This window comes from Mangifera indica, chromosome 11 (genome assembly GCF_011075055.1).
Source record: "Mangifera indica cultivar Alphonso chromosome 11, CATAS_Mindica_2.1, whole genome shotgun sequence".
NCBI lineage: Eukaryota > Viridiplantae > Streptophyta > Magnoliopsida > Sapindales > Anacardiaceae > Mangifera > Mangifera indica.
The window spans coordinates 2,084,842-2,099,812 of NC_058147.1; the positions used below are offsets into that span (position 1 = coordinate 2,084,842).

Genomic DNA, 14,971 nt, shown 5'->3' on the forward strand with positions numbered 1-14,971 from the left:
ACCCATAATACAGTTAAATATTGAATCTGAACTACCTTCACCTACAAACTTTAGTGCAAATTATAGGAAAGCAATCAACTAGGCTTTCTTCTTTACAACTACAAGTCAACGTTTCTGCCCTGCTGTTCTTCTCACATTTAGTTTTTTACCAGTGAGTTTGATGAGAGACAAGGATGATTCTCACCATGCAAATTAGGATTTTCTTCAAGTGAATTTTTCTGTTTTCGTTAAACTAATACAAAATACATAGCTTCTTTTATTTTTATTTTTTAAAGAAATATATATTCATAAGATCAATGAAACCGATGCAAAAATTTATATCAATGGAAAATACGTAAGATTAAAGGTGTGGTCACACGCAAGGGATAATGAAATTGGATGAGTAAGACGAACATGACGATATTCTTGACGTGGTATGGTCTGTTACTCAAAAGTTTACATCCAATATTATGTTACGGCATATTCTGACCATGATTTGACAAAATCACTGTAGATTATAGTATACAAAAAAAAAGCATGCAATTCATTTTATATGAAAACTGATACATTATCCCAATCTTGTAGGAAGTCTGTAAAGGTACAAGACTGAGACAAAATGAAACTCCCAAGATTTTAAAAGATTAGTGTGGCCCGACTGAGAGATCTTAGGATCAGATTTTACTATTCTTGCTACTTCTGAATAAAAAGACTCATACCCATATTTTGAGTTGACCCCATGTATTCAATGTCTAGAATAAATCGTACGATGTTCCCCACATAACAGATAAGACTTATAATAAAAGACGGACCAGCTGGGGTCTAATAAAAGAAAATAGAGAGTTTGCTGACCGCTGGCTAACAGTCAATCCCCCGTACATATTCTACAAAGAACAAAGTAATAGCAAACAAAACTTCTCCAAAATCCCTCAGCCCGATCAACATGCTGAAAATGAAAAATGACTGGTAATGACTGGTGGGTTTATACACCAATTTCATTTAACTAGTTTTAGAATGTCACAGATGGTTAACATAATTGCTGTTTTTCCAATGGAGATGACTAGTTCATTATGTAACACCTGCACAGCTGTGCAGGAAAATAAGGGGTATTGGGTAAATTTCGCGACATAAAAATTTGCACCTGGGCACAGTTAGAGAGCTTCCTTTATGAGTTTCTCGGTGGGGGCTTTCGGTAGTCCCATCACACTATCCATTGTCCCTACCTGCAAAGAATACCAATGCCATTCATCTATCAGAGGTTGAAAATATAGTTCAATGGCAAACTGAAATTATCCGACTTAGCAAGCTATTAAAAAAGCTTGTGTAAGCTTATGGGGATATACTATTATAAGGTAGAGATTAAGAAACCAACCACTTGTTTCACATAGGGCAGTATCAATGGATGTTCAATTATAAGTCCCCCGGCAACGTTAAGCACAACCCCCTCCTCAATCTAAAGAAGAATGAAGGAAAAGTTAGAGACTATAACTGACAGAAAGGAAACTACTGTTTGCAATAAAAATGATTTTTACCAGCTTCTCAATTGTTTCATCTGGTATCTCATAGAAATGGATCTGCAAGGCATAACCAAATTACTTAATATCTTCACTACAATAAAATAGATTGTAGGAGAAATCAATACAATTCTTTGCCTCCCACAGGAAAAGCAACTTTTTCTTTTACTGAAAAACACGATTGTGGGCATAAATAGCCATATATTTTTAAAAACTAATTCTAGTCATTGGCACAGTTTAAGTACAGGCAACAAAACATACAAAGTTAAGGTTATGGAATGAAGACCAACACATTTTTCATGGGAAGACACCCAAGATAACTTCATCACTTCCTAGGGCTCTTTCCACAGTATTCCCTGTAAATCATGTATAAACTACTATGACTCCAAAGGTTGGGCCTGCAGCCAAACAAACTACATTCTCATGACAATTTCAGGAACACTTTTTACTTTACATTCATGTGGAAGAAGAAACTTCCTTTGGTTTAAACATCAGTAAATTGTACATTCATTGTTAAGGTACTTAACAACATATGATTTGAATCATTTCTAAAAGCTTCTCGTTCGCTGAATAAATGAAATCAATACTCACTATAAATTTGCAAAATAGAAAATGAGTAAATAAACAGATGAAATAAAAGATGGTACCTCCACTCTGTCCCATTCTCCTTTTCTGAATCCTGTTTTAAGGTTAGTAACAAGAACAGATCCCACTGTTGCACATTGCCCTCCAGAATAACCTGCAATATAGGTTTATATATCACCAATCACCATGCAAACAAGAATTACAGGAGCAAAGAATAATAAGCAGACCTTTTATGAATTGTCTTGCTTCTTCACTGCTGGATGGTTTTTCTCTGATCGCACCTTCATAGACCACCACCTCCAGATCATTTAATAATAACAGTAAGAAATAACAGTGACTGAGTTTTTTCCAGTAAAAGAAAAAACAAACTGAGCAATTTTAAATTTTTAAAAGCATATCCTATCACCAGGAGTCCATTTATGTTCCAGGATACAAAGAGCACTTTACCAATTGAGCAAGAAAACACAAGAAGCAGTTCTCTTATGATGCCATGAGACAGCACCAAAAATGATAAGAACTGCTTGTAACAGTCGAATAACTGCTGATTTCTGACAAGTGGCCTAGAATTATGTTAGACAACCACACAACATGGGTGACACAAAGGATTTTTGGTTAAAATTGAAAGGAAAAATTGACTCTTCAAAACAAGTATTTAGCAACAGTAAAAATTTCATTTAACTGAAACAACAGCATCTTCCAACACAAGCTTATCTAACCATAGAAACTGTTGTATTAAATTTGTGCAAAATTTTCAAATTGCCACTGAAATCCCATATGCTTTGATTTTAACTTCTCTGCTCTTATGGGTTTCTTTCTCTCCTTTCTTTCTGTCTTTCTTTTACTTTTTATTAAGGGTTAGAAGAAGTTGCAAAGTCTGTAGTCTAAAACTTTGAAAAACTTCACACATCTAAGATAGAAGTAATCGAAGAATTTTAAACAGAAATATACAAGCAGAATTGATTTATACTTGATCAGCAGTAATTAATAACGTTGGATCAGCTTCCTTAATGTAGTCACCAATGGGGAGCTTGTTTAGGATGGCTTCTGCCTGTGGAGAAGTTTTTGCCAGCTAAGATAAGTACCTGAGTAATTTTTTTACCACAGCTAGTAGCGAATAGCATTAACAAAGACAAGAACAGCCATAACAACAATACCAGATATTAGAAACACTGATAGAACCAATGCACATTAGTCCATCCCAGATAAGGAAACCGTACATGTATTTTACATTGAGCCCAAATTTAGCTTCTATCACCATAGTGATATAGCCTATTTTTAAAGACATTGCACATACATTTCACAATAAGTAAAGACACAGTTAACTTGCATGGCTGAACAATCATTTCATCAATTAGCAAGATGATTTAATCGCAGGGCAAGGTTTACAATTTCTCCAACATGCATCATTGCTTACAACCAAAAGTCCCAAACACCAAACAGTCTAAATTATTAGTTGAACTCAATAGGGGGAAAAAAAAAAAGGAAACTTCAATCAAAATGGCTCCATTAACTTAGTTAAGCAACACAGACGACACAGCTTTCCCTTGTCAAAAGACAACGTGTCCTTGATCCATAAATGGCACTTGGTGATAGAACACCTGATATACCAAAAATGGTTTATATAGGCAATCATCTATAATTTTAAAAAAAAAAAACATACTGTGTCTGCTGTAATCAAAATCGTAGGTTCAGCATTCATGGGTTCACTGTCTGTGGTTTGCAGTTTTGATACAATGGAATCAGCCTGATATGCAATTCACACTCAAATCAATGACAAGGGGTATAACTAAATTCCGTCTTCAACTCATGTCACAAATAGATCACCCAACAACAAAAATATAAACTTGAATTCATAACCTTAAATTAATGAGAAAAAGTGTCTAATATAGGCTGTCAAATTAGTTCAAAACCCAATTGTAATTAAACATCACAAGAGAACATTAAACCTCCAATAATATTTCTCAATCAACCATTTTTTGTATTCGTGTTGAAGGTAAAAGTAGAATTTGACATTAATATCTCAGTGTTAAAATATTCACAAAATTAAAAAAAAAGAAAAAAAACAGAGTCACCTTTGCCTCAGCAATAGCCATCACTAACTCTTCGGGCTTCTCCTTTCGAATGACTTTCTCATCAATATCAGCAGCCTAGGTAACAAAAATTGAAGTCAACTTTCAAGTATCAACAGTGAGTAACTCAACTAAACATCCAACAAGAAAGGTTTAAAAATGAATAAAAGGTACCATGATGGTGAATTCATATCCCATTTCAGCCAGGATTTTTCGACGGGGCATTGAGGACGACCCCAAAATTATCTAAAGCAGAACAAGAGTTAAAAACAACAAAGACAAATCTAAGATTTTAGAAAATAAAAGAAGAGACTTGGAAAGGGGTTTTGCATACCTTGAAGGAAGACGCACTGGCTTCTTCCATGTCTTTCACGATTCTTGGGCGCGCAAGTGAGTGAGTGAGTGAATGTGTGAGTGGCGAGTAGGAACAGGGTGCGTGTCAAGCCCTAGTTCATGCTTGACATAAATAAATTTGTTCTTTTCACTCTAATAATATTTGATAAAACAATCAAATTATATATACAATTCTTGTATATAATTTTATGTATAAATAATTATATATTATTATATAATTAAATAATATTTTATTTACAATTTTTAATTGTCTAATTAAATAATAATATTTTATTATTTATATATAAAATTATGTATATAACACTATTTTTGATAAAATTATAGGTTTTTAAAGAACCTCGGAGAATAATATGGTAATTCACCCTCAGGGGTATAGACTATGGTGGCAAAGTAAAGGTTGTCAAGACCACGAGAGGACATGAATTTGAAAAATATTAAGGCCAAACGACTATTTCCCACCCAAGATATGTTGTAATGACAAGTTTCTACCATTTAACTATGGAAACACCAAACATCTACCCATGGCCTGTTAAATTTAACAGAATCCTAACGTCTGAAAATTTAATCTCTTTTTGCCCTCCCTTAACTTTCAAAACTAAAATTTTGGCTCAGCCTAAGTTTTAAAAAATGGCAGTTTCACCCTAAGGTTTGGTTTTGAAATCTCCGGCGACCTCTCCGCCTCCGTTGTCGACGGCCTCTCCCTCCCGAAGAATCCTCTCCTTCCGACGATCCCTTTCCTCCCATTTGGAGGTCCGATCGACGTCAGAGACGCCTTGGGTTCTTCTTCTTCCCAGACGAAGACGACGGCTTCATCTTCATCTGGGAAGACGACCCGACAAAGTTCTTCGTCTTCCAAGGCGTCTCCAACGTCGATCGGACCTCTAAATGGGAGGAAAGAGATCGTCGGAAGGAGAGGATTCTTCGGGAGGGAGAGGCCGTCAGCAACGGAGCTGGAGAGATTGCCAGAGATTTCAAAACCAAACCCTAGGGTGAAACTATCATTTTTTAAAACTTAAGCTGGGGGAAAATTTTTGTTTTCAAACTTTAGAGGGGCAAAAAGAAATTATATTTTAGTTTATTTTTTAATATTATAGAGAAAATGACAATTTTACCCTTACCCCCGTTAATTTTAACTGTTTATGGGTGGGTGTTTGGTGTTTTCATAGTTAAAGAGGGGACATTTGAGAAAACATCAAACCTTGGGTGGGAAATAGTCGTTTGGCCAAATATTAATAATATATTAATATCAAAATTTTAAATTATTTAGTATAACCCAACTAAATTAAGAAAACAACTTTCAATTAGACATGAAAAGTTAATTTAACTCAATAACTCAAAGTTTCTCCTTATTAAAAAAAAGATTACCATAATTTTGTTCCCTTAAAATGGTTTTGCCCCTCTTTGTTTTTGGTTGTTAATATAATTTTCTTTTTTGGCTAGAAGACTTATTCCCACCAAAGGTACAGTAAATTTCCAAATTCTCACCTATCAATTTTCAAAAACCTAAACATTCACCTATGGTTTAGAAAACTAACACTTACCTTCTAAAATTAAGATAAGATTAAAGGCAAAATCATCATTTAATAATAATATTTAACATTTATATCATTTTACCCTATTAATTTGAAAAACTAACAATTTTACCCAAAATTAAGTTTTAAAAAGTGACATTTTCCCCCTACCTAGGGTTTCCAATTTCGCCAGTGAATTTTCGACCAACAATGGTCGATCTCTCTTCCCTCGGTGTTTAATATGGGGCCTACGACTTTTGGATTCGATGGAATCCAGACAAAAAGTCGAAACTTTTCATCTGGATCTTCATCATCCAAAGGAAGTTGGCTTCGTCTAGACGACGATGACTATTCAGAAGAGACCGATCTCCTCATCTGGACCATCGTCGTCATCTAGACAAAGTTGACTTCATTTGGACGACGAAGATTTTCGACTCTTCATCTGGATTTCATTGAATCCAGACTTCGTCTACCTAATATTGAACACTGGAGGGAGAGACAACATTAGGAGGGAAAGAGATCGGTCATTGTTGGTCGGAAATTCTTCGACGAAATTGGAAACCCTAGCTAGGGGGGAAATGTCACTTTTTAAAACTTAATTTTGGACGAAATTATTAGTTTTTCAAATTAAGAAGGTAAAATGAAAGAAATATTAAATGTTATTGTTAAATGATGATTTTGCCATTAATTTTTATTTTTATTTTGGAGGATAGGTGTTAGTTTTTCAAATTATATGTTAATGTTTGAGTTTTTGAAAGTTAATGGGTGAAAATTTGAGATTTTACTATACCTTAGATAGAATAAGTCTTTTGGCCTTCTTTTTTTGTAGTTCGATGTTAGTTCTCATTACAAGTTTACTTAAGTTCAATGTTTTACCCAACTTAAGTATTAGTCCAATTAAGAAAGGGATGTAAGACTTGACTAGTTTGAGCAATAATTGATTGGTCATAAACTAAATAAATATTATAATAATATTTAACTATTACAAGGGTATTATTTGGTGTAATTTTGTTTTTAACAAAATGAACTAAATTACAATATTTTTTAAAATAATATATTATCCTTAATATGAGTGTTTGATTGGATTGACATAAATCAGTTTAATCATAAATTGATTTGATTTAATAATTAATATTGATTTAAATATTGATTTAGATTGAACTCACTATTAAATCATGATTAAACCAATTCAACTTATTGATTCAATTTAGGGTTATATTGTCTCTCTTTAGCAAATTCCCTTTCCACTAAATGGTAAAGTTGAATAGGAGTCTACTCTCTCCGGACTGCCAGACCAGAAGGAAAATTTGTGGTGCCTATAATTTATTCTCCTCACACTTTTAGTTTTGAGTTTTATTTAATCGGATAATAATATATCATTTGATATCTGATATCCATTGGGTAATTCAAACTTAGTCCAAACTAACTATTTAATTGCATATGGGTCGGAAAAAATCAAACTGGCAGGCCAGCAAGCGAGGAACTGGAAGAGGAGCTTGCAGGAATATTAACTGTTACTTACATCTGCTTGTATAGCATGAACTGGCAACTGAGACAAAGCAAAAGGCATATTGATTATGGTTCTTAATTTATGCATGCTTATTTGCATCCCAACTCAAGAAATCTATGGATTATTTTTCAATATATGATCCCAACTCATCCGACAAATTAAAGATATACAGCTTGGTTTCTTTCTTGTCCTAATGAAATCATATCACGTAAAATAAGTCAATTGAAAATGATTTTGTTTCATCTTTTTGTCTAGTAAAGGAATGCTGCACGCCCATCATCTGCCTTCTTTCTCTTCCCAAAAAGTCGCTCAGTTTGTTTTGTCTGCTTTGGACCTTGGAACTCTTGTCCCCAACAATGATTCCTGATGATTAACTGGTTCACTAGAAACCCTTTTACTTCATATTCATGTTATGATAATATTAACAAATCCAGTAGATCACAGAGAGATCCAAAGCCTCTGTGTAATTATGGCATCTGTCATCCTTTTTATGAACTCCTCATGACTTTTATCCAAAGATGTTTTCTTTCCCCTTTGTGAATTTACATCTGAGATCTTCTGTTTCTTTTAATCTATGTATATGAGGCCCCAGTCTCCCCAGTCTTGTGTTATTTATATGAATATTATAAATAATAGTAAGTCCATTGAATAATATAAACAGTACAAACTATTATAATAAGCTATTGAACAGATGATTAAAGAGCACATAAATGGCGAAGGAGGGAGTTGAAGTCATTAGTAAGTGACTCCTCCTTGACCGTACAAATGAAGTTGCACAAAGGAAATATATGTTACATTATAATTATCACCACGAACGAAAGAGAAGGCAGGAAGGAGATATAGATAGCAAATCACATATGATTTTTGTAATTAACGGATCTTTACTCCATGGATTCTGCTATAGCTTCATGCTTCACCGAGCCTAAGACCCTTCAGCCTGCTGCATGATAACAAAATGATCATTATATTTTTGTTCGTGTGGCAGTGGAAGCATTATAGATGGATAGATAGATAGATAGACAGTACCTTTGTTCTTCATCCAGGAAATTATATCCTTTGTTGCTCCCTCCAGCTTTCTTATAATTGGGCAAAGGTATTTGTCCAGCTTCAATCTGCTTAACATCTTCGACAAGCATCTCATAATGCCTCTTCACTTCATCCACAGTTTTGCCACCCACGGCCCTGGCAAGATTTTGCCAGCGGTCGGGAGTGTCCTTGTCATAAATGGCCAAAGCATTCTCAAACTGCTTGTTTTGCTTGGTAGTCCATGTTGAGCCTGAGGCCATTGCACAAACTTCAATAGGCTAATTGAGAAAACGAGAATCAAGCAGTAAATACAAAGAGAAGGATATATAAAAATCAAGTTTAGGATATGGGTGTGGGCAAAGAGAGTGTGGTTGCCATTCCTTATATAGCAAGGGAGGTGGTGGCCAGAGATGAGAGAGAAAAATGGGACGGTGGGCATGTCGGCTATTGTTTCTTTTTCTCAGCCGTTGCTTTCATAGCAAAACAGCAGACAATAGGTAAAAAAACTACTTGTTTTTTTTTTTTTTCACTTTTAATTCCAGGTTTTTCATGAGTTTGCTAATTATATGCTTAAACCCGAAGCAACATCATTTCAGGCCGGTTTTTATGTATCCAAGAAAAGTTGGCCTTGGCCTGCCGGTTCCACTACCGCAAGCTCTATGCATTTGATGTTACTTGATCTTCTTTTTATGCATCCGCTGTTACTTACATGTGACAATCCAATGGGAATTATTTTGCCAGCTAATTTAATCTGAAGGCAAACTCAAATCATCCACAAATTAAAACCAGGGGAATTTCCTGAATAATTAATTTACTCACATGTAATTCCAAGTAAGAAAAGTTGCTTTTAAGTGAAGCTATGGCTGTACTTTTGTGAGAAAGACAAATTTATCGTTTGATGGCTTCTCTTTTCTTGTAAGATGCAGCACTGTACATGAGAAAGTTGCATTTTGACATGGTCGCCATATAGCTTGAGCTTGATGGGATTGACGACAGCAAATAATTAATCTTCTTAACCTGTTAAGTTGATCAGTCTTTTTTAGTATAAATCAGTTTGTATTTTGGATAAAAATTTCCCAGTAATGGTTGTACGGCTTGGTGCTCACGGGCTCAACAGGTGCCACGCTATGGCTTCAGGATTAGCGGGCATTTTCTGCATTTTTGGTTTAGTCCCGAACATCAAAGATTCTACACTTTCGCTTGTTACTTAAGTCACTTCTCAACAAAATTCCAAAACTCGAGTAGCTGGAATGAAAGATCTTCACGTACAATATTTGTACTTCAAATATTTTTTTATTCAGAGAAACGGGTTAGCTCTTATCTTAGGAGACATCTCTTTAACTGTTCTGATTAAAATGTAGCAGTGTGCTTTAAATTAAAATGAGTATGAACCTTTTTGTTCCAGAAATACGAATGATGCCATTGCTGGTTTTAATTTGGGTCACTGGAGAGTCTTTAAACGTGATTAAGAGTCTACAGGAACCTGCAGGATGTGCAATAGGAAAGTCGGAGCTAGTTCAAATACAACAAGATATTATTGCTTCATCTAATAATGGATCGTAATTTGCATATTTGCACATTGTTGACTCCCATTTTCGATGAGATTCGAACCCTAGTGGCTTGATACTACATGTCCACATATTACCATAAGAACTAAAAACTTAAAGTCATAGCCAGAAAAATCTTTTAATATCTCATGAGTCTCAAAGAACATTTTCACATTAATTATCCCATGTGAAGGTCACATATGAGTCTTACCTTACATATTCTTATACTAACCACTTACTCAAAAATAATGATATATTATTTGAGTATCCAGTTACACTTATTATAATAAGTAATGTTGTGGGAGGTTTAGTATGTTTCATCTCTGAAATACTAGAGAAAGTATAGCATCAGATCATCATACAGGAGGCAATGCTGCATGCATGGATTTGTATATTTTTTTTCTCCCTGAAAAGTTGGATAAACCATACAGAATACAGATTGGAAAATTGTTTGTAATTGTCAAATCATGGAACAGATTCGCGCCTGGGTAAGTGCGAAGATTCGATCATTTTTAAATATGTGGTTAAAAGTTATCAGGGTTGCAGGAAAGGTTAAATATAGTTCGTGTGGTTGACGTCGTTCATAGTAAGCTTAACTTTCTGCAGAACATTTTATAAAGAAGCCATCCTTTCAGGTAGATGATTTGGTATATAGAATCCTTATCATCCACGTCCATTTTAAGTAGAAAGAATTTATATATCTTCCAAGATTCTTTTTCTTTCTCATTAGAAGCTACGTACGCAAGATCATATTTTCTTTTTATCTTGGTGGCCAAGCTGGACGGCAATGCAGCCACTGGATTCTTCTTTACCAAGACCAGATACTGAATGCGTACCCTGGAACTATGGCAGATGGTACCAGGGAATCGGTTTACTTTATTGATTTCAAAAGTGAAAATCTCTGATCTAGACATATCTTAACATGAACTTTGTTTTGGCCTTTTTAACAAATGAAAGAAAAAGTTTGCGTAGCCATTGGTGGACAAGGGTTGATCATTTGCTGATAATGACGGCTGGGTGTACAAGCAGGTACCCAGAGATACACAAAGCTACTGATATTTCGAATCCTTATCATCCATGTATGCTATTTCTATCTATAAAAAATAAAAAGTTATTCTTTTGGATCCCCATTTGTTTCATTTCAATTGTTATGAAAACAAAATTTTATTCTGTGAGGTCCCCTCCCTGCAACTTGGAGTTATGTTGGTTGCTACTAAATTATACCTATTTACGCTAGAGAACCATGACCAGCCTTTTTCCGGACAAAGTAAACACTACAGTGATGGCGCTTTTACCCATTCACAGAAAGAAGTGAAATCAAGTTTCAACGATCGAAGAGGCCATATATATATGCAGAAAGGCAATCATATTAATGCTTTGGTGAGGGGATTATGATGAAGATACAGTGAATAGAGACCAAAAAGAAGAAGAAGAAGAAGACGACGAAGGGCATCAATGAAATTGACATGCACTTTGGCTGAGCGAATGAAAATCATTGGTCAGTGTTGTTAAGATCAAACAAGATAGCATTTTGGGATAGCGATGTATTGAATCTACAAGAAAAGTAGTAAATTCTGCCAGGCTGTGTAGATCCGTTGAAGTTACTTTGAAGGAAGGAAGGAATTTATGTTGATAAAATGAACACTGTGGGAAGATTCAGTAGGACCTTGTACGCAATATCATTGGGACATGGGATTCTTGTATACTTTATGCGTTTTCAGTCAATGTCATCTCGAACAATTTCATTGGGACATGGATTCTTGTATATTTTAAAATAATTTAATATTTAACTTAATCTAAATCAATTTAAACTCGAATATTTAAAACAGTAACTTAAATATTATTTTTATTTCTAAAAAAATAAGACTATAAAATAAAGACAATAACTTATATAGTAATATTTAGGGATGACAATGAGACGGGGGGAGGGTCATTAGATACCCTAATCCCTATTCTCATCCCCATAATAAACTTTTTCCTATCCTCACCCTCAATAAAGGAATGATAAAAAATATTTTATCCCCTCTTGATAAAACTTTCTCTCCTTACCCTCTCTATTCTCACTATAGAAATAATAAAATATTTATTATATATTATAATGTATTTACATTAATTCAAAATTTTTTATGGTATTTTAATATTTAATGATTTAACAAATATGTAGAGAAGAGAACAGATTAAGAAACTGATAAGTTAAGGATTTATCTATCCTCCTATTTAATTACAAGAATTTTAGTTATCTTTATCTTTGTTACTATCAAAAATTCCCTTTTCATCTGGAAAAAAATGGGTTGAGATCCGATTTGACTGTCGATTTTCCATCTCTAGTGAGGTTTTATGAATTGAGATTTTTGTTTTGGGCTTGACTAGGCTTACATGTAGCCTGATTGAGACCCATGAGTTACAGAAAGTCCTTCTGATTTTGGCCCCATTGGAAATGCTTACATTTCTGGGCCTCTGAAACTCCAACCCCATAAAAAATATTCAAAGAATTCTCTCAACAAAACTTAACGATTTGTCAATCCAATCACTCCATTAAAGAAATATTTCCATAAAAGAACGGTTCAGCCTTTTGTGTATTTTAAGGCTCTGCAGTCCACGACGCCGCGTTTTAATCAATGAAAATCTGGAAATTAGATGCAAAATAATTTAGATAAATAAAATGTGATAGGCGGTGAGTCGTGTATGAATCATGTTTAAGATTGCATACGTAGGATGGACTGAGTCGAGTCAAGGTGGTGGCTGGTGAGGCTCGTGACTCAGGTTGTAATCAAGATTTCATCATCAACACCAAACGACATGTAGTACCGTCAAGTTTGACACGTATTTTCCTTTGTTATTTTTGTTTGTTATTATTATTCAATGAACTTAGAGTGATTGCAATTGACTGGCTAACAAACCTATCCGATTCCTACATTAAATCATAGCCTTTCATTTTCATCAAATGTCAAGTTGGATTTGGATTTCTATGTGGAATCTGTTTCTTTCATTGACTCCACTGTTTTTTTTTTTGCCTTTTATGACGCCTGCTTTCTCTCTTTCGGGGATAAGAATTATAGCGTGGAAATCTAACTAATAAAGAATGAAAGATGCTAAACATCAGAACAAGCCCCTCACGTATTGGGTTTTTTTGGTAATTTTTAAAATTAACAAATTAGATAAAACTACTTAATTTGATACCACACAAAACTTAAAAGAGGATTCGAACTGAATAATTTTAACATAAATATAAAACGAATTATCTTTGTGGAAACCTGTTTATTAGATATATTATGTTTAAGTTAATTATTCATTAAACATGATCATTTATAATATAAAAATTTACGATCCTCAAGAGATAATTTGAGTAATAAAATAAGAGATTTTATATTTAAAATAATATAAATTTAAGTCCCTTCTGATTGATTTATTCGATTTAGTGGTTGTAAATTGAGATTTAATCTGTTCGGTCTCAAAAAGGTTATTTAGATTGAATGAACAAAAGACATTGATCACCCTAACGATCTGAAAATAAATTTAGTCAAAGAATTATAAATTGATCTTGTTAGCATCAAACCAAAATAAAAAAAGTTGAACTTGAATACCCTTGACGATGGTAATGAAAGTGTAATTGAGTTATTTCTTGTAAAAGTTTGTACTTTGTGAGGAGCTCGTTGATGGTGGATAAATGAAGAGTAATAAAATGATCTCGTTTGCATTGAACCAAAATAAAAAGAGTTAAATTTGAATATTCTTACTAATTTTAATAAAAGTGTAATTAAATATTTTTTTATAAAGTTTACACTTAATAAGGAGTTTGTTGATGATTGATCGAATTAAAATAAAAAGGGTGTGAGAAAGGAGATGTAGATGGATAGAGGAGACTAAGTTATAATATTTAATTATATGATGATATATTATTATTTATATATAAAATTATATATATAATATTACTTTAATACAAAATAATGATACTAATCTAACCCATTTATACGAACTATTGGCTTTACAAATTTTTATCCTTTTTTTTTTTAATTACGAATAATACGAGCAAAATACGAGTTTTGTTGAAGGATGTGTACAGTCGATTTATGCGGTTGGTACTAAACTATAAGGACGTATGATTTAGGATTTGTCTTGGTCAATATCGGAGGGCTAATGATGGGTGGCATCTTGGTAATTAGCCAAAACCAAAATAGAAAAAGTAAACAATGATAGACGCGTACTCGTCGGCTCACACATTGGAAATTGCCACGTCAGTCGTAATCAATTCCTTTCAATCACTCCACGACACGACGTCGTTTCTGTCCTTTTATATAATTATTATTGTGGCATAATTGACTCTCCTCAATTATGTAGTGTGGATCCAAGGTTAGAGTTTGTTATAATTTATAATAATAATATTAAACCCCACATTAAATAAAAAGAAAAAGTGGTGTTAGAAAGGTGAGTGAGTGACCGAGGGATTTAGAGGAATAAAATTGATTATGACCACCCACCAATAAATATAATAAAAAATAATAATATATTGTTAGATGAAACGATCAATTATAGGCCTAAAAAAGTAAATAAAATCACTAAAGTATTAAAAATTTTTAGGTGAAAATTTAAATTCAAGTCTTTTATATATTTATTAAATATTAATTTATCTAATATAATCATTAAGAGTCAGATCATTATACTTCAAGTTTATTCATCTAATAAATATGAATAAAATCTTGATTATAAAAAAAATGTTCAATTGTATTTCACTACTAATAAAATTGATGTATGGTCAATGTTTTAACACTGAACTGATGATTGGATTGTTTGTCTTATTAGTTCATGGGTCGATCAATTCAATCGGGAATCTACCGGTTTAACTTATTATCAAATTATAATAAATAATTTTTACTTAAAA

At 33.5% G+C, this 14,971-nt stretch overlaps 2 protein-coding genes across 6 annotated transcripts; both read right to left on the reverse strand.

The window, feature by feature from the left end:
• Positions 1 to 698: 698 nt before the first annotated feature.
• LOC123228642 (7-methyl-GTP pyrophosphatase) lies at positions 699 to 4,634 on the reverse strand. Of its 4 annotated transcripts, none has more exons than XM_044654093.1 (10): positions 4,479 to 4,634; positions 4,319 to 4,390; positions 4,148 to 4,222; positions 3,736 to 3,819; positions 2,303 to 2,372; positions 2,138 to 2,229; positions 1,509 to 1,550; positions 1,349 to 1,429; positions 1,118 to 1,199; positions 699 to 922 (listed from the first exon to the last, which is right to left on the reverse strand). In XM_044654093.1, the coding sequence occupies exons 1-9, from the start codon at positions 4,506 to 4,508 to the stop codon at positions 1,128 to 1,130; spliced, it is 618 nt and encodes a 205-aa protein (XP_044510028.1). In that variant the 5' UTR covers positions 4,509 to 4,634; the 3' UTR covers positions 699 to 922; positions 1,118 to 1,127. The 4 variants fall into 4 exon arrangements, with proteins under 4 accessions (XP_044510028.1, XP_044510030.1, XP_044510029.1 ...); XM_044654095.1 differs by lacking the exon at positions 699 to 922 and adding an exon at positions 3,043 to 3,123 and having other exon boundaries at positions 937 to 1,199; XM_044654094.1 differs by lacking the exons at positions 699 to 922; positions 3,736 to 3,819 and adding an exon at positions 3,043 to 3,123 and having other exon boundaries at positions 937 to 1,199.
• Positions 4,635 to 8,140: 3,506 nt separating this feature from the next.
• On the reverse strand, positions 8,141 to 8,897 carry LOC123230081 (protein RADIALIS-like 3). Of its 2 annotated transcripts, none has more exons than XM_044656192.1 (2): positions 8,546 to 8,897; positions 8,141 to 8,456 (listed from the first exon to the last, which is right to left on the reverse strand). In XM_044656192.1, the coding sequence occupies exons 1-2, from the start codon at positions 8,803 to 8,805 to the stop codon at positions 8,426 to 8,428; spliced, it is 291 nt and encodes a 96-aa protein (XP_044512127.1). In that variant the 5' UTR covers positions 8,806 to 8,897; the 3' UTR covers positions 8,141 to 8,425. The 2 variants fall into 2 exon arrangements, with proteins under 2 accessions (XP_044512127.1, XP_044512126.1); XM_044656191.1 differs by having other exon boundaries at positions 8,141 to 8,459.
• Between the last annotated feature and the right edge of the window lie 6,074 nt (positions 8,898 to 14,971).

Coding starts and splice junctions, on each gene's coding strand:
- LOC123228642 (XM_044654095.1), bottom strand. CDS start 4,508: ATGGAAGAAGCCAGTGCGTCTTCCTTCAAG. Junction 4,391..4,478: donor CCAGTGCGTCTTCCTTCAAG/GTATGCAAAACC, acceptor GTTCTGCTTTAG/ATAATTTTGGGGTCGTCCTC. Junction 2,373..3,042: donor TATTAATTACTGCTGATCAA/GTATAAATCAAT, acceptor AATGATCTGGAG/GTGGTGGTCTATGAAGGTGC.
- LOC123230081 (XM_044656191.1), bottom strand. CDS start 8,805: ATGGCCTCAGGCTCAACATGGACTACCAAGCAAAACAAGCAGTTTGAG. Junction 8,460..8,545: donor TTCCTGGATGAAGAACAAAG/GTACTGTCTATC, acceptor GTTATCATGCAG/CAGGCTGAAGGGTCTTAGGC.